Source organism: Chrysochloris asiatica, unplaced genomic scaffold (assembly GCF_000296735.1).
Source record: "Chrysochloris asiatica unplaced genomic scaffold, ChrAsi1.0 scaffold00017, whole genome shotgun sequence".
NCBI lineage: Eukaryota > Metazoa > Chordata > Mammalia > Afrosoricida > Chrysochloridae > Chrysochloris > Chrysochloris asiatica.
In genome coordinates, this window is record NW_006408535.1 from 26,921,811 (window position 1) to 26,941,609 (window position 19,799).

A 19,799-nucleotide genomic window follows, 5' to 3' on the forward strand; every position below is an offset into this window, starting at 1 on the left:
CGTGCCCCATTGGGCTTGACTTTTCAGGAATAAGCTATTATTCCCTTTCATGTATAGTTTTCCACAGTTATTGCAAATCAGAAGACATTGCTTTTACTAATTCCATAATGCATTTCAAGCAAGCAAGAAGTTAAACTGTAAACTGAGTTACTTCATATGCATACCAACTTTTACAGCTCATTCTCATATGAGCCCTGTGAATATTGTGAATTCTAACTTTTCTGTTTTTCTTCTTCTTCTTTAGAAGACTACTGTGCCCTGTTCTTCTCACTTATTCTACAATGAGTGCCAAATCTACCATCAGTAAGGAGATTTTTGCACCTCTTGATGAAAGGATGCTGGGAGCTGTCCAAGTCAAGAGGAGGACAAAGAAAAAGATTCCTTTCCTAGCAACTGGAGGTCAAGGCGAATATTTAACTTATATCTGTCTGTCAGGTAATGAAAACCAAATATTAATATTTTTAAAACAACTTTTGTTTTAAAACAGTTAATTGAAAGGTGTCAGGAGAGTTATATATACTGGTTTCATAGATGTTGACACTCTTGTGTCTCTCTTATCGTCCTTTGATCCTCATATACTTGCGGCACTTTTATTTGTGAAGTTGGCTGGTATAGGAAAGGTAAGGAAGTTCAGTATTGATGACATTTGTCAGTTCATTAAGAGTTTCTATAAAGGGTAAGGTAGGCATGCTTGGGGGATTATTTATTTATTTCCTCATATTTTCCCTTCACTAGAACATTGACAGAAAGTAGTCTATCCTTTGGGATTGTAGTTTTAGAAGAACTTCTTGTATTTGGATAATTCTTACTACAAGCAGCTTGAGTAGCATTGACTTTCTTTTTCTTAACAGTTGCCAATAACCAGGAGTAGTCTTGTCTCGAGATAAATATTGGCACTTCATGGCAAGTGAGAAAGTAGGTTCAGCTCACACATTGCTGCTTTGCCTGACAGCCTTAGTTTTGTCAGGAAGAAGCATCTGTTTTATTATGCTTCAAGTTTTGTTGGATTATGTTTTCCCACTCTGCTTGTGATTGTAGCAGATCTGTGGGATTTACTGTGGACTTACACCAAGTTTTCTGAGATAAAATGTGGATGAATTTTCCATGGAGTTATGGGTGATGCTAATCTGAACACCTGGGGTCTGTATAATACTTCTGAAAATATTTCTTACCACAAAGAAATGGAAAAATTAAGCTTATTTTAATTCATCTATTTTTTTTTTTTAATTCTTTGAATTGGGGCTTGAGAATAAAACTATTTTTTGAATCTATTTTAGTATTTTAAGATTAAGGCTCCGATCATTTAAATTTTTCAGAATTTTAGGTTAGAGATAGCTGGGTTTTTTTTGTTTTGTTTTTTCAGACAGAAAGTAGTGTGATGATAATAATAATACTGTGTCCTGAAAATGTAATAAGAACATAGGTCTGTGGAATGCTTTTCCAATGATTATAAGAAAACTTAAAATAAGAAAGAGTGTGAAAAAACACTGAAACATTGGTTTCTCATTCTTAATCCCAAGTAAGGATTAAACCACACCCACTGCCATCTAGTTAATTCTGATTCACAACTACTCTAAGAATACAGTAGAACTGCCCCATAGAGTTTCTAAGACTGTAAATCATTACACAAGAAGATTGTCAAATCTTTCTCCATGGAGTGACTGGTGGGTTTGAACACTTAGCAGCTGAACACTTAACCACTACGCCACCAGGGATCCTAAATAAGGATTGTTGTTGTTGTTGTTAAGTGCTATTGAGTTGGTTCCAACTTATAGGAACCCTGTATAGGATTTCCAAGGAGCAACTGGTGAGCTTGAACCAGTGACCTTGAGGTTCAAACCAACTTTGTCATCCGGAGCATTAACCCACAATGCCACACCAGGACTCCAAATAATGATAAGGGTAATCGAATTTTTATATTGTTAGAGGATATTTTGGATTCCTGGTATGGTGCTGCAGGATATGATACTATCTTAAAATAACTGTAATTGCTAGCATCTTAAAAGCCCCTATTTCCAAGCAGGTGTAAATTCAAAGGTATAGGAATTAAGACTACAACATATTATTTTGGAAGACACAGTTCAATCCATAATACCAGATAAAGTAGTGTTCTCATCTATCAACCAATTAACTAGTTGGTTAAATATTTATTAAGTCCCTTTTATGGACACCTGGTATGGTGTTATAGGATAAACACTGACCTTACAGTTAGCAATCCAAACCCACCAGTCACTCGTTGGAAACCCTATGTTGGTAGTGGTGGTTATGTGCTGTGGAGTCGGTTCCGACTCTTAGCAACCCTGTACAGGGTTTCCGAGGCTGTAAATCTTTACGGGAGCAGAAAGCCTCATCTTTCTCCTGTGGAACAGCTGGTAGTTTCGAACTGCTGGCCCTGAGGTTAGCTACCCGTTTGTAACCACTATGCTACCAGAGCTCCTTTGGAAACCCTATACAGGGTTGCTATGAGTCAGAGTCAACTCAATGGCACTTAACAACAATTGTGAGTATGGGGCAGGACCTGGCAGTGTTTTGTTCTGTTGTGCATAGGATGGTTCAAACCCACCAGCCATTCCTCAGAAACCCTATACAGGGTCACTGTGAGTCAGAACCGACTCAGTATCACTTAATAAGAGCAACAATGTGCTGGGCAGGATTCCCTGAGTGTAGCAAATTGTTAATCTCTCAGTTGTTACCAAAAAGTTGACATTTTAAGTTTATCTAGAGATGTAGATGGCCAAACTTCGTCTCTCATACTTCGAACATATTGTCAGGAGAGACCAGTCATTGGAGGGTCAGAGAAAAAGAGGAAGGCCCCCAATGAGATGGATTGGCCAAGTGGCAGCATCGATGGACTCAAGCATGGCAACTGTAGTGAGGTCGGCCCAGGATCGGGCAGTGTTTCGTTCTGTTGTGCATAGGGTCGCTATGGATCGGTACCGACTTGATGGCACCTAACAACAACAACAGCAGAGGTGTTTAGAAGTAAATGTCTGGCCATGTATTTCTGCAATATCAGCCATTAAAAGCCCTCTGGAGCACAGCTCTACTGTGAGTTGCATGGAGTCATCCTGAGTTGGACTCAACTAGTTGACACCTGTTTTTTGTTGTTTTGTTTTTAATGTGCTGAGCATGATAACTTCACTCATGAACTTACCTCACTTGGTAGACATTAATTAATTGTTCACTAAAAGAAACATATTTTAAACTATGAAAAGTTTTAAAAGGAAAAGTACAGTCATATGAAAGCATATATGAGGAGAATTTGGCCTAGTTAGGAGAACCAGGAACTGAAATACAAGTAAGGCTTCATGGGTTTTGAAGAAAGGGTGCTGTGGGTGCAGAGAGCATTCTAGATACAGGGAACAGCAGCTTTGTTAAAAGACATATGCATTTGTGTTTCTATTTTTCTTCTATCCAGTCTAAAGATAACCTTTTTGCAGTTCAACTCACATAGGAGGCTGTGAAGTAAAAGCAGAGCCCTTAATGACAGTCTCCTTCTTGCTAATAGTGTGAACTGCCAGGTCCTTCACGCTTGGGGTTTGTTTGATGAATATCAGCTATTCATTTTGGAGCAGACAAAACTTGCCCACATTTGGACAATGTCTGCAAATAATTTTTAAGCACTCTAGCATAAAGAATTAAAATTATTTAAAAAGAAGAAAGTAGCATGGCTTTAAAAGTTTGCCAAAGTATGCATCTAAGCATGGGTATTTTATGTATCCCAAAGTCTTTTGCTAATGTTTCTTCGTGTGAATTTCTCCCTCTCTCACGCCTCCGGATCTGGTAGAATTTATTATCTGCAAAAAAGAGGTCTGTGGAAGACTTCTTTTCAGAGTGGGTTATATATCCTCTGGAGATATCAAAAAAGTTTTTGGCGTGTAAGAAACAAGATGATCTTTCTTGGGTTATTTAGCTGTAATTCTGTAAGGAATGAGATGATCTTGCTGGTTTATTCAGTTTTGGGATTGAATTGGAGTGGTCTCCTTGGACTTCCTAATGGCTTCGTGAATGGTATGCAAGTGCTTGTTTATTGAGATTTCTCTGTGATTGGTAGTCTTAAAGCATTGGTTTCTACTTTCTCTTCTCCATAATGCTAAAGATTAAGACTGGAAATTCCAGAGTTAACAAGCATGTAGAGCAATTGGAACTCTCAAAAGTTGCCGGTGAGAATGTAAAAATAATGTAACTACTTTGATAAACAGTTTGGCAGTTTTATAAATGTTGAATATGTACTTATATGACTGAGGCATTTATGCAGGGAAAATGAAAGCATGTATCCACATAAAGAATTGTACTTAATTGTTCATAGTTGTCTTATTCATAATAAATGACAACTCAATTGTCCATCCACATGTGAATAAATATTACTTTATGCCTATGCAGTAGAATGGCATGCTGGTGTGGCATTATAGGATAAGCACTTGACCTCAAGGTTAGCTTGAATCACAAGGTCGGCAGTTCAAACTCATCAACTGCTCCTCAGAAACCCTATACAAGGTTGCTATAAGTAGGAACTGACTTGATGGCATTTGACAACAATGCAGTCGAATATTTGATTGCTTAGTGTTGACACTTGTTAAGCATCTCAAACTGTACACTTAAAATGCATACATTTTATTATCTACTTTACCTCCACAAAGTAGTTTTTTTTTTTTTTTTTTAATCGCAGTCACTAGTAGAATGACCCTAAGAACTCATTAATCTTCCTATCTCAGCCCTCCCTCTAAGATGAGTGGAAGCTGGTTCTATTCTTTATAGATATGAGATGTCATCACAGATGGCCTATCTGATTGCTTAGGAAAAAGTAATTTAGTATTATGCAAATCTCTGTATCCATCTGTATTGTCTATCTATGTGAAAATATTTTGTGTTACCTCTTAAGTTTTATTATAGCACAGAAATCAGTTGCTCAAAGATAGGTCTATGTGTTCTTCTCAATGCCTTATAGCATTTACCACATTGCTTTAAATAAACACAATAGATGCTTAAAAGAAGAAGCTACTTAATTTTATGACTTGCCATTGTTGTGGTTGTTAACTACTTTCAAGTTGGCTACAGCTCATGGAGACACCATGCGCAACAGAATTGGACCATTATGATCTGTTGGTTTTTATTGGCTGATTTTCAAAGGTTAGTCACAAAGCCTTTCTTCCTAGTCTGGCTGTCTGGAAGCCCCACTGAAATGTGGGCAGCAGTTTAGCATCAAGTCTCTATTGACATATATATGGTGGCAGTATGGTTTATTACATATCTGATGACAACTGTAGATTTTATTTATAGCTCCAAACTGTTAACTTATTCAAAATGTAAAGCAAGCCCCACCCACAATCGTTTCTAAGTTAGCTGTTTTCTCTATGATAATTTTGGCCTCATATTTAGTATAGTAGACTGGAAGCATACTAAGAAGTTGAAACCAGCTAATTATTAAAGGCCTGTTACCTATTGAACATTCCATAATTTCATGTTAAAATCTCTTTCCTGATCCTGTTTTAATTTTGTGTGCATGCTATCTAATACAAGACTTCATGTCCATTGTTGTTGTTAGGTGTCATCGAGTCAGTACCGACTCATAGCAACCTTATGCACAGCAGAACGAAACACTGCCCAATCCTAGGCCGACCTAACTCCTGTTGCCATGCTTGAGGCCATCAATGCTGCCACTTGGCCAGTCCATCTCAATGGGGGTCTTCCTCTTCTTCTCTGACCTTAGATGCCTAATGCAGCATTGGGGGAGTGAGGAAGCTTATGTGTTTTGAAAGTGTTACCCAAGATCTTGAAAACCTTGGGTAGTACAAATGGTTTGCATTTGGCTGATAACCCAATGGTTGGCAATTTGACTTTATCCAGAGGTATCATGGAAGAAATGTCTGGTGATATATTTCTGTAAAGATTAAAGCCACATAAACCTAATCCTATGCATCAGTTCTCCTCTGCACATATGGGTCACCATGAGTTGACACGGTATTTGTTTTTCATTTGGATCCAAGAGATTCAGAAGTTAGTTAAGAAGGTTTTCACTATCCTGGGAAGTTACACTCCTCTGGTTGATATTACTGGTATGCTCAACATAACAATATATTTTTACAACTCAATTCTATATATAAAGATTTTTTTTTTTTTTTTTTTCAGTTTCATTGTCTGGCCATAGTCAAATCTCTGGTTCCTTCTGGAATTCACTTTATTCAATTGAAAAGCTCAAAGTCAGTTCACCCTTGAACAGCGCGGGTTTAAACTGCATGGACCCACTTATATGTGACTGTTTTTTCCTACTGCCATTGCAGTGAACTCAAGTATTGTGAATTTCCACTTTATCAGCATCACACGGCATTTTATCTCTAGGAGGATACTTGCAGTTCAAACCCTGTTGTTCAAGGGTCAACTGTAGTGAAAGTAAGGCTCCTTTGGGCTCGGAGCTTCCAGGATTATGAGTGTCCTTGAAAGTTTTATACCAAATTTCATTCTTATTCCATGTGTACCAGGTAAGGAGAAATTCAGGTGGTTGATATCAAAAGAGGCACTTAAAACATTTATGAGGATTTGAGAAAATTATTTATAAATTGTTATGGGAATTAAAAGAAACCAAATTTAATTGTTAGAATCTGATACAAGAAAGACCTTTTTATCTACTTTCTCATTGAGACTAGATATCATCTAAGATCTAGAAATATCAGAAGAGAAAGAGGGCAACAATACAAGGCAGATGAAATGTGGCCTTGATAGAAAGTTTATTCAGGAGTGATGAATATTGTATTTCTGAGAGTTTTAGTCCAAGAAAAATGAAGAAATCCATACCAAAACTAGAGGCATACAAAGATATGCAAAGCAACTACAATAATGATATGTATTGTTATCATTTATTATATAAGTAGTAAATATTGCTGAAAATATGAATATTTTTTTCAAAAAATTACTAAGTAAACAGAAACTAGCTTTTTGCATGTTTCATTATTTGTTTTGATTCTCATTAATCCTCATAACAGAGTCCTGGTCAATTGCTACAGAATAATACATTGGACTGCAAAGTCAATTAGAACCACAAGATGGGCAGTTCATACCCACCATCCACTCCTCAGAAACCTTATACAGGGTCACTATGAGTCGAAACCAAAGCAACATCACTTAACAACAATCCTCTTAACAGCCCTATCAGTTGGGTGGTATATTCTTCATTTGACAGGTGACAGAACCAATGTTCACGAGAGATGCTGTGAACTGCCTGGGTCACCATTTTGAATTGACAAAGTTGGCCATTCACCCAATCTCTGGGACCACAGTGGACTATACTCTTATTATTCAATTACCCTATTGATGCTGAATTAGGCCGGGAGGGTGTTAGGGAGGAGATCATGTTTTGAGAGTGAGATTTTCACTCCAGCTCTTTAAAGTTGGTAAATGCATGAACAATGTTGACTTACACTCTGTCTTCATACCTCCTTTCTGTAATTATTAATGAATAGACTTTCCTACATTTGGATTGTATACCTTAGGGGGAGGGGTCTTTTATTTCTTCATTATAGAGATTTGATATGTATGTCAGCCATAAAACTTTACTTAGCTCTAGAATACAATGCATTATAAAGCAGAAAGTTATTTCCAGTGCTTTAATTCCATGATTCATCCTAAAAATGTTTATTTTATAAAAATGCCGTGTCATCTATTGTGTTATATATTGAGAAAGTTAATGGAAAAAATAGAATTAAACAGTAATAGAATTTTTCTGTCAACTTTTGAAGCCCCCTTATATGTTCATGGGAAGCACAATGACGACATACAATAAGCACTGGAGTACCAACCACAAGGTCAGTGGTTCAAGCCAACCAGCTGCTCCATGGGGGACAGATGAAGCTTTCTGCTCCTTCTAAGATGTATAACCTTGGAAACACTTATACATGGTCTCTGTGAGTCAGAACCAACTCTATGATATACAACAAGAAGCATGTTCATAGACACATTTGATTAAAAGTTTTGTAGTAGTAATAATTCTGTTACAGGGAGTTTAAAGGAGAGAGTTTTCTTCCAAAATATATCATAAATGATACCATTTATGAATGACTTCCAATGTAGCATCATCCATCACATGCTTCAGTACTCAGTGTGGTCAGGGTGGCCCCAGCCCACCTTTGATAATATTAAGAATAGTGGATGGTATGTATTGAATTCCTATATTGGGTGTGCTTCTATGCCTTTACAAGTATTAACTTGTTCAGTCCTTACCACAGTGTTATGAGGTAGGTTATGTTGTTGTTAAGTGCCATCGAGTCTGTTCCAACCCATAGCAACCCTCTAGAGGGTTTCTATAGGAGTGACTGGTGAACTTGAACCATCAACCTTGTAGTTCAAACTGACTTTGCAGTCTAGCGCATTAACCCACAGAGCCACACTAGGACTGTGAATATCCTCATTCATAGTGACGAAACTGAGCACACAGGTAAATTAACTTTCTCAGGGTCACATCAAGTAAGTGGATAAAACAGGGATTTGAACCCAGATAGTTTGACTCTCTAGCCTATTCCGTTAGCCACTGTGCTCAACTTTGTATTGTAAGTATATGAGTTGCATAAGAGAGGACTTCCAAAACCAAACTTGCCTTTTCTTACTCTCTTACACAACCTTAATGATAATCATGTCTCAATTTTATTCTGAGTCTCCTACAGTTTAAGCAGTGGTTGGTTTTGGCTTGGTGGGGGCAATCCTATACACAAATAACCAGGCTGTTAAGGAAGACACCTATTAAATGATAGTTCCAGCAGATGTAGCTGACTCTTAAGAGACAGTGCTAATTCCCCAGAGAATTTCTGAGACTCTTTTGACAGGTACAGCACCTCTTATGAAATTCTTTTATTCAATTGTAACTAGAAAAAGTAGATGCTTTATTTGTGTTGTTTACTTCGATATCTAATCAGATTGGAATGTGACATTAATTGGACTTTGCTGATGTGTTTCAGTGTCTGCTAGTTTTTGGTTTTCCTTTAAATCATAGCCATGTGATGGATTGTCTCTTTTGTTATGGTTCCTTATTGATGGCCATGCAATGGGGATTTCTTGGAATGGCCAATTTTTATTAAAATATTTCTGGAAGCAAAAAAAAAAAAAAAAAAAGTAGATGCTTTACAAATTTTCTTGATGGTTCTAGATATCATTCTGTAAAATCTGCTAGCACATTATTTGTCTTTTCTAAGCTTTGGAAATAGTAGAACCTAACACTAGGTAACTAATCACTTAATGGGCATTATCTTATTTAATACTCAACATCAGTCTTGTGATGTGGCTTCTGTTGTAGCTTCTACTTTATAGATGAAATGGCCAAGGAGTAAAGTTACAGTAAGGAGCTCTGGTAGAATTACAAATCGGGCAGCAAACCTCAAGGTCAGCAGTTCGAAACTATCAGCTGTTCCGCAGGAGAAAGATGAGGCTTTCTGATCCCGTAAAGATTTACAGCCTTGGAAACCCTGTACAGGGTTGCTATGAGTCAGAACCGATTCCACAGCACATAACAACAACAACAAAGTTACAGTGGGTATGCCAAGGATAGGCATCTAATGGTAGTGAAGCTAGGACACATACTGTGGACCATCCAACTTCAAAGTCTACACATTATTTTCATTTCCTGAACAAGAGGAGGTCAAAAGGAGAACAGAACTTTCCTGTTCCTTAACAACAATGTGACAGCATTCCCTGAGTGTTTAAGAGAAAGTGCTGTCAACCACTTCAGCTTTTCTAATGGTTTAGTTCATGAAACATGTTTTCTTTTTCCATTCTCTCATGTATGTGTTCCAATACTAGAACCAGATGGAAAGCAACAAGGGAAAACTCTTAGCAGGGGTTAGTGCCAAAACATTTCATTTAAAAATGAAACTCCATCTGTGTACTCGCCCATCCCCCGGCCCACTGTAAAGTACTGGAGTCACACAGCTGACTCACTTGTGTCCCTTTTGGTTTGATAGATTGCAAAGGTAGAGCAAGTGGTGGTTGGGGAGATTGCAAACTGAGACAGCTTTCCTTCTGAAAGATGGCTGGCAAGGTTCTGTGTACCTGGGAGACTTCCAGAGCAGCAGCAGACCAAGAAGGCACAGTTTGAAAACACGCAGATGCATTCTTTGTGCTTTGGCATTTTCTAAGTTACTACTTTTAGACAGTAAGGAGCTCTGGTAGCGTAGTGGTTACGAATCGGGCTGCGAACCTTAAGGTCAGCGGTTTGAAACTACCAGCTGCTCCGCCGGAGAAAGATAAGGCTTTACTCCCGTAAAGATTTACACCCTCAGAAATCCTGTACAGGGTCGCTCGCTATGGGTCGGAACCGACTCGACGGCACTTAACAACAACTTTTAGACAGTGGTGGTTTTTGTTGTTGTTTTAAGGGTTCACCACCATCAGGGGTTTTCACATGTCATCTGAGAGGTAGTTAGGTGCCCGAGGCTCAGAGTTCTTATTTCTCACTGGATTCTCCCACCCCAGCTATCACAGAACACAACCGTAGTGCTTCAAATACAATGCTGGCTGTGCTAGCTTTGTCATAAAACAAGAATAAGATCTGTATTCCAAGAACATTTTTAAGATTCAGACTGAACCAAATCATTGCCATCAAGTTGCTCTGACTCTTGGAGCCAATGTTTTACAGAGCAGAACCGCTCCATAGCATTTGATTAGTTGTTGTCTCACTGGAAGCAGATCACCTGGCTTTTCTTCTGCAGTATTGTTTGAACCTTGTACCTTTGACTCTCTTGCCTTTGGATTAGTTGTTGTTAAATGCCATTGAGTCAGTACCAACCCATAGTGACCCTGTATAGGGTTTCTGAGGAGCAGCTGGTGAGCTTGAACTGCTGACCTTGAGGTTCAAACTGACTTTGCAGTCCAGTGAATTAACCCACAGCGCCACCTCAGGACTCCTTGGATTAGTAGTTAAGTGCAAGCGTAGTGGTTACGAATCGGGCTGAGAACCGCAAGGTCAGCAGTTCGAAACTATCAGCTGCTCTGCGGGAGAAAGATGAGGCGTTCTGCTCCCGTAAAGATTAACAGCCTCGGAAACCCTGTGCAGGGTCGCTATGAGTCGGAACTGACTCCAGGGCACACAACAACAACAACAACATAATGACTGATACATGGAAGATGGTTGTTGTTAAGTGCCATCGAATCGGTTCCAACCCGCAGTGACCCTGTATAGGTTTCCTGAGGAGCAGCTGGTAAGCTTGAACCGGCGACCTTGTATATCAAACCAACCTTGAGTCCAGTGCATTAACCCACAGCACCATGCTAGAACTCCTTGGAAGATACTCAGCGTTATTAGCAATATTATTATCAGATCATTAAATATTATACCTAATGGTTTTCCCCATACGCAGATAATTTAAATGCTTTTTAAATCCATACATCTGCAACATACATCTTGTGAAGTAAAAGGTACATGGCAGTTCAGATCTAGTCTTGCAGGTTTTCCACCTCCTTTCCATACTGTTCTCTTCTCCCCTCTGTTTCCTACCCCTCCCAGGGCTCTCAAGTTTATTCTGGTTTATACTTTCTAACCGAGGCTTCTCTTGATTCTCTTTCTTCCAAATATCTTTTGCCTCCAAACCAGATGAACATCTCACCACTGTTGTTTCAGAAAGTTTGGAAACTTCCACTGGACCTCCTGAGTATTTCTGCACTGCTGGTGTATTGGGCACTGAAGTCATTGTGCTCAGGCCTCTTTATCTAACTTCATGGGGAGTTCGAAGTGATTTAGGAGATTGAATTCCTATCCCTGAAATGGGAGATATTATTTTCATACATCTACTTCAGCAGATCAAAAGGAAAAATAAAACAAAAATATTTTCTCTGGGGTCAATCAAGTGCATTGTGAAGCAAGCAGAAGAAGTGGGAGAGGCTGGCACAAACGCCTGTGGGCCAGCTCTTCAGTGCAGATCAGGTTCTTGTTTCCCCAAATTTATTTCCTGTTACTCTGGGGGAGAAGGAGTTAGGGCGAGGATGAGTGAATGAATCAGTCATGTTTCCATCCCAGTTACAGTTATGCAACACTACATGAAGAATGTTCCAGAAGGAACTGCAAATAAGGACAAGGTCCATGAGGGTGCCAGCATGTCCAGTATGTTGGAAACTAGATGAACAGGTAGTTAGTTCCTGTGCTTGGAACATGTCCCTCTTCCACCTTGCCATGTCATCCCTATAATATTACTTAGCACTGATAGGTTTTCATCTGTCAGTTTTCTTTCCATTTACTTCTCCACACTGCCAGCTACTAGAGGGAAAAGCCCCGGTGCTCTAAATTATGTGGAATGAAGTTCCTGGAGAAAACGGGACAAAATTCCATTCCTGCTGAGGCTCTTCAGTCTCACTTTCTGGGTTTGAGCTCTGAGTGGGCTGTGTGTTCACACAGGCACACTAGCTTCTACCAGCTGGTGCTTGGTTTGGCATTTTTAAAAACTTGCTGTTATTCACACTTAGATGCTCTTGGGTGGTCTTTTAATTCCTTTGGAATTTAACAGATTACTGAGAAGGAGTTTTTATTCTACCTAATGTCCTAATTACCAAGAAGAAAATGCAGATTTCTTTGATCTATTCAGACTTTTAGAGTCATCCAAAATGAGCAATTTATAAATGCTTCCTTTGTGGCCTACAGTGGGAAATAGTTATCTCAAATTTTTGACGTACCTGAGTGTTTCACTTGAAAAAAAGACTTTATGTTATGGAGCAATAAAGGACCATTTAATGGGCAGTGAATATATCAAAAATTTCCCCAAATCCTCTTTTTCCCATAATGATGCAGTTCAGTTCTACATAACCTGAAAGAGTGCTTTCAGGAGGAAAATAGAAACTTCATGTTTGTGGGGTTTTTTTTTTTTTTTTGGTTTTAACCTCTCCGGGGATATTAATTGAGTCCTTGGATGGCACAAACTGTTAGGCACTTGACTATTCACTGAAAGGTTAGCATTTCAAATCTAGGGAGAGGCACCTCATAAAAAGGACCTGGTGATCTGTTTTTGAAAGGCCGTCAACCTTGAAAAGGCCAGGGAGCACAGTTCTCCTCTGAGGCACTTGGAATCATCCTGACTCTGAGTTTACTTGATAATAACCGGTTTGATTTAGTTTTGATTTGGGGATATTTTAAAAACAACTTCCTTCTTTTAACACAAAGTATTTGTATGTATCATATGTTGGTCCCATGTGGCATCGGTTGTACTCCTCAAGCCAGGTTGTGGTTTGAAGGTTTATCAGTGTAATAAAATATACTGCTCAGAGAAATTAATAGGAGCTTCGCAAGTAGATTTGGGATAGCAAGATTATACTAGGCCTCGATTCCTTGTCATAAAGAAAGCAATGGAATTGAGATCTGCCTTCTTGGCTTTCCAGTAAATGTGAGTTAGTGCAAGTTGTATAGATTTATGCTCTACTTAGAATACTATTTCCTGGATAAGTAAGAAACAATTACATGTTTGGATTCAAGAATTAAGTAAATGAGGGGACATCAAAGCTTGAGGGATAACTTCATTCTCTTTCGACTCCATTTTTACATGAACTTTATGTAGGCATTTTGTATTCCTCACATAAATATGCTGTTGTTATTAGGTGCTGTGGAGTTGGTTCTAACTCAGTGAAGCTATGTACAACAGAACAATCCTGTACCATCTTCATAATCATTAGTATGTTTTAACCCTTTGTTGCAGCCATTCTGTCGATCCATTTTGTTGAGGATCTTTTTTTTTCACTGACCATTTACTTTATTGTTGTTGTTGTCAAGTACTATCAAGTCAGTTCCAACTCATAGCGGCCCTCTATGGGGTTTCTGAGGAGTGGCTGGTGAGTTTGAACCACCAACCTTTGGTTCAAACTGACCTTGCAGTCCTGCGCGTTAACCTACAGTGCCACACCTGAACTCCATATACTTTACCAAGCATAATGTCTTCCTCCAGAGACTAGTGCCTGCTGAAATAGCACATCCAAAGTATGTGAGACAAAGTGTCACCATCCTAACTTTTAAGTAGCGTTCTGGTTGTACTTCTTCCAAGATAGATTTGTTTGTTCTTCTGTTAGTCCATGATATATTCCATATTCTTCAACAGCACCATAATTCAAAGGCATCAATTCTTTGGTCTTCCTTATTCTTTGTCCAGTTTTTGCATGCACTAGAGGATATTGAAAATACTATGGCTTGGATCACATACACCTTAGTCCTCAAAGTGACATATTTGCTTCTAAACACTTTAAGGAGGTATTTTGCAGCACATTTGCCTAATGTAATACATCATTTGTTTTCTGGACTGCTGCTTCCATGGACAATGATCATGGATCCAATGATCATGTCTTCGACGACATCAGTCTTTTCTCCATTTATCATGATATTGTTTATTGGTACAGTTGTAATGATTTTTTTTAAATTTATGTTGAGGTACAATCCATACTGAAGTCTTTGATCTTCATCAGTAAGTACTTTATGTCTTCTTTGCTTCTAGCAAGTAAAGATCTGCATATTACAGGTTTTTAATGGGCCTTCCTTCATTTTTGATGCAGCGTTCTTCATATAGTCTAGCTTCGGCTTCATATAGTCAGCATACAGATTGAGTAATACAACCCTGACCTTTTCTGATTTTACATCACTCAGTAACACTTTGTTTTTTTCAAACAATTGCCTCTTGGTCTGTGTTTTGATGATAATAGGTAAGTGTTCTGGAATTCCTATTCTTTCCATTGTTATCTTTTATTTGTTAATGACCCACCCAGTTAAATGTCTTTGCATAGTCAATAAACAAAGATAAACACCTCTTTGGTATTCTCTTCTTTCTACCAAGATCTATCTGATGTCAATAGTGATAACCCTCATTCCACACCCTCTTTTGAATCCAGCTTAAATTTCTGGCTATTCCCAGTTGGTGTAATGAAGCAACTAGTTTAAAATTATTTTCAGCAAAGATTACTTGCATATGATATTAATGATATTGTTTGATAATTTTCACATTCTGTTGGATCTCTTTTCTTTTGAATGGTCACATATTTGGATATCTTCCAATCATTTGACTAAAATTTCTTAGTATAGACAAGTCAGTGCTTCTAGTTTGCATTTGCTTCTTGCTTTTTTGGAAACATCTCAACTGATATTGGAGTCTTGGTGTGGCATTGTGGGTTAATGCACCAGACTGCAAAGCCGTTTGAACTGCAAGGTCGGCAGTTCAAGCTCACCAGCTGCCCCTCGGAAACTTTATACAGGGTCACTATGGATCAGAGCCAACTCAACGGCACTTAACAACAACAACAACTGATATGATGTCAATTCCTGTACGTTTAGTTTCTGTCAATGCCTTCATTGTAGCTTAAATTTCTTCCTTTAGAAGTATCAGTTCTTGCTTATGTGCCTCCTATAGTGGTTGAATGTTGACTAATTCTTCTTGGTATTGTGACTCTTATGTTGTTGTTGCTGTTACGTGCTGTTGAGTCGGTTCTGACCCATAGTGACTCAATAGTCCCTCCTCTTTTTTTTTCTTTTTTCTTATGATTCTTGAGTCAATCTTTTGTCCGTGGAAACTTTCAACATTACAATTTAAGCTTAAGCTTTGAAGTTCTTCTCTAGTTGTTTCAATGTGAGAATTGCTGAGCGTGCTCTTTCCTTTCAGTTCTCTAATGTGGTGTCTTTGCACATTTCATTATAATATTTTGCTTTGAAGTCTGTTACTTCTTTTACTTTTTGCTTTGGTCATTTCTTGTTTGTTTTAGTCATACTGCACTCAAAAGCAAGTTTCAGAGTCTCATCTGACATCTATTTTTGTTTTTTTCCCTTTTTAATAACCTTTTGCTTTCTTAATGTATAATGTCCTTGATGCCATTCTACAATTCACTCAGTCTTGAGGCCATACTATTCGGTGTGTAAAATCTACTTTTGTTATGGTTTTTAAATTTAGGTGGTATGTTCTCATGACTATACTTGGCCTTCATGGATTTGTTTTCGTTTTCTTCAGGTTCAAGTTGAACTCATATGTGAGCAAATGATGCTCTGTTTTGCAATAGGTCCCTGGCCTTGTTCTGACTGATGATATTGAACATTTCTATCATCTGCTTCCAATTTTATTCCTGTGTATCCCATCTGGTGAGGTCCATGTTTATAGTCATCATCTGTGTTATTCAAAAGGTATTTCCATTATTGTTTTGCAAAATTCTTTCATGGAAACACCAGCATCGTTTCTATCACTGATTTTTCACAGTGGCAAACAATGAACCTGGAATTTTTTACATTTTTAAATACCTATTTTAAAAGAGATCTGGTAGCGTAGTGGTTATGAATTGGGCTGCTAACCTCAAGGTCGGAAGTTCAAAACTACCAGCTGTTCCGCAGGAGAAAGATGAGGCTTTCTGCTCCCGTAAAGATTTGCAGCCTCGAAAAGCCTGTGCAGGGTCACTATGAGTCAGAACTGACTCCACGGTACTTAACAACAACAATCTTAAAGATGAGGAAATGGAAGAGTACTGATAGATAGGTGACTTACTAAAGGAAGCATTCACACTGTTGGTGAGTGGTAGAATGGGACAGACTCTCAGTCCTCTGTGTTGTGCTCAGTACCCTGCCATGGATCAAAATGAAACCATTTCAAGACCCAAAGACCACCATAACTTCATAAAAGTAAAAATTCCTGTTGAATTCTGTGTTCTTATTAATCCTTATCATACCAAGCACTGCAAAATGTACATGAAAAAAGAGAATTAAAAGATAATGAACTTTGATAAAACTTTTTGAAGCCCCTTTGTATTTGGTCTACATACCAAGATCTCTAAGGTACACAGAATGCCTGATCCTTGTAGAATGATAGCTTTATTTGATATCCATATGTATTTGCAAGTGATTGTAAATGTGCTGTGTGTGTATGTGTTTGAAAAGAAAAACAGAGCCAGAACGTATGTCTTACCTACAGTTAGTTTTATTATTCCTTAAAAGACTTGATGTTTTTGGTGTGCGTTAGCTATGAATTTGTTAGGCATGTCTTTTCTATTGTACTGTTGTTAAATGAAGGATGTGGGAAGTGGTAAATGTTAACCAAACATATTCATGCTTCTTTTGTTTTATAGGTCAGTGGATTTAATTAATGATCCACGTCTGACATTAAATCAGAGCCAACATTTGAACCTACTAAACAGGGTAGAGGAAATTAACTTCTTAGTTGTTTTGTGTGGGGTTTTTTTGTAAAGAAATTGAGATTTATATATCTAGAATATTCATCCTCAAATTTAACACCAATTTTTATATGGAAAATGGAGTCCACAGGAGTTGGATGGCTTGTCCAACATCCCAGAATCACTATAGTCAGGCAAAAGATGTAAAAAAAAAAAGATCTGTTTAGTTTATCTTGGACTTAGGTGTTTGGATCTTGGGGTAGGGCTAGATGAAGAAGAGATAAGAGCAGTGCCTAATAGGAATTTGAGAACTTAACCTCTGTGTAGTACATTTTACATCAGTGGGTCGTATGCTGTAGCGTTGTTTCAGACTCATAGGGACCCTTTATGATGTTTTTGAGGCTGTACATCTTTAGGAACAGAAAGCCTCATCTTCCTTCTAGAAGTGACTGGTAGATTCAATCTGCTGACCTAGCAGTTAGCAGCCCAGCTCATAATCCACTATGCTACCAGGGTTTCTTTATGACATCAGTACGCAGGATCAATTTATACCACTCACTCTGGGGAAGAGCCTGCCAACTGCCAATCAAGGAAGTGGCATTTCTCCCAGGGTTTGATTAGTGAAGAAATCAGATGTGGATTCAATCATAAAAGCCAAGTATACAGCCCTAACCTACTTTTCTGCCACTTCCTCTTGGGCTAGGGGATCCATAAAGTGGAGAGTTCCCTAATATTAGGTGTTACTGAGTTAATGCCAACTCAGAACAACCCCATGTGACAGAGTAGAGCTACACCATAGGATTTTCTTGGCTCTAAATTTTATGAAAGCATATCACCAGGTCTTTATTCTGTGGAGCTGTTGTGTGGGTTCCAACTTCTATTCTTCTGGTTGGCAACTGAGTGCTTAACCATTTGTATCACCAGGGCTCTTTGGAAAGTGTCTATTATTGTTGTTCTGTGCCGTCAAATCAGTTTCGACTCACAGGGACCCTGGATAGGGTTTCCGAGAACATCTGGTAAATTTCAACTGCCAACCTTGTGGTTACTAGGTCAGTGTTTATCCTACTGCTTAGTGGTAATTTTTTGAAGAGGAAAGACCAAGATGCCATTGTCTCTAATGTGGTGCATTGCCTAATACATTTGGGTTAAGAGAAGAAAATAATAAAATTTCTATTTAAATTTTAAAATATAATTGTTTCCTAATTTATGTACTTCATACCTACTTTATAATCATTATAATTTTCTGGATCAGGAGTCCTGGTGTGGTGTTGTAGGATAAGCGCTTGACTGCTAACCACAAGATTGGCAGCTCAAACCTACCAGCTGCTCCTTGGAAATCCTCTGCAAGGTTACTATGAGTCAGAACTGACTCCACAGCACTGAACAACAACAACAACAGTTCATGTATATAAGTTGTAAGGGGGGTTATAATGATAGTTTTTGTATTAAGGAGCTGGAATCCTGGAGGAACAGCATGTTAAGCATTGGGCTGCTAACTGGTAGGTCAGAGGTGTCTGCTCTGGTAAAGATTTATGTCTCAGAAACCCTAAGGTACAGTTCTCCTGTGTTCTATAGGGTCACTATGAGTTGGAATTGATGAGATGGCGGTGAATTTAGTCAAAGACTGTTAGAGACCGTCAGCTAGAGGAGAGTTGGAAGCCTTTGTTACAGTAGTAATCATCTCTGGCCTCTATTGTCAAAATCTCTGGTTTTTAGAAGTAGTTGTACAAAGTACGTAACTGCTTTTGGGAATTAATCCCAGTGGTCTTCCCTTCCCTAATGATTCTAGGAATTTCTGGAAAATAGAGAGTCAACTCTGTGAAGACTAAATGTCATAACAGAGATGAGGGGCCCTTTGTAGCCCTCAGCATTTAGTAGCTGCAAACGTGGGTTTCATTTCAGGAGCTGTCTGCACCCTTTTGAAACCTGAAATGTGGCTGAGACAATTATCGACTTCAGTTCTAACCTTAGGTTTGATTTGCTCTGGATGTAAATAGCTGTCACTTTGCTTTTAGTACCATCATCAGGTCAGGCTTGGTTTATTTAATTCTGAAGTTTCTTAGCCTTTTGTATTGTTTAAAAAAGGGAAACCTGCATTTCCTATCTGAATTTGACATTTATTGATTTGTCCAAGGGAGTCTCATTCTTTGCTGATACAGCAAAGTCCTTGGATCCTGTATGAGTAATTGTTTGAGCCAGTGGCTTTTTCTTTTTGTACATTATTATTTCTCTTTATCTGCCAGTTGTCATACTTTATATGGAAGAGCTGTGTCGACCATTTACTTATAGCACTGCACAGCCAACCCACTTTGGAAAATGTTTTCAGCTTAAATTTAAATAGGCCTCTGAAAAACATCGGGAAAAAGATGAGGCTTTCTGCTCCTATAAAGATTTATAGCCTCAGAAACCCTATATAGGGTCACTATGGGTCGGGATTGACTCCATGGCACATAACCACCATCAGCTGATTGCCAATTAGATGTGCCACATCTTACATAGATAAACATGGATCATAATACCCTCTTTTTCATGGATGTTGGAGCTATTAAAAATATTACTTTTGTTTTTAGAAATAATATTGTTTTTAGATTGAGTTTATTTAGTATATTCAGATATATTATACCTGAATATATATTTCAGAAAGTGCCTTTATCCTTCATTCCTTTATTCTCTGCTCCTTACTTTAGGTGTCCTGTTTACCTACCATTAGG

The 19,799-nt window shown here is 38.3% G+C and overlaps 1 protein-coding gene across 1 annotated transcript in view; it reads left to right on the top strand.

The window, feature by feature from the left end:
* Window positions 1–269: 269 nt before the first annotated feature.
* LOC102829266 (syntaxin-binding protein 6-like) overlaps window positions 270–19,799 on the top strand; it is a 248,891-nt gene continuing 229,361 nt past the window's right edge. The window contains exon 1 of the mRNA XM_006835374.1: window positions 270–435. Within this exon, the coding sequence (XP_006835437.1) occupies window positions 282–435 (154 nt within the window). The 5' untranslated portion in view covers window positions 270–281. The remainder of the gene's footprint in view (window positions 436–19,799) is intronic.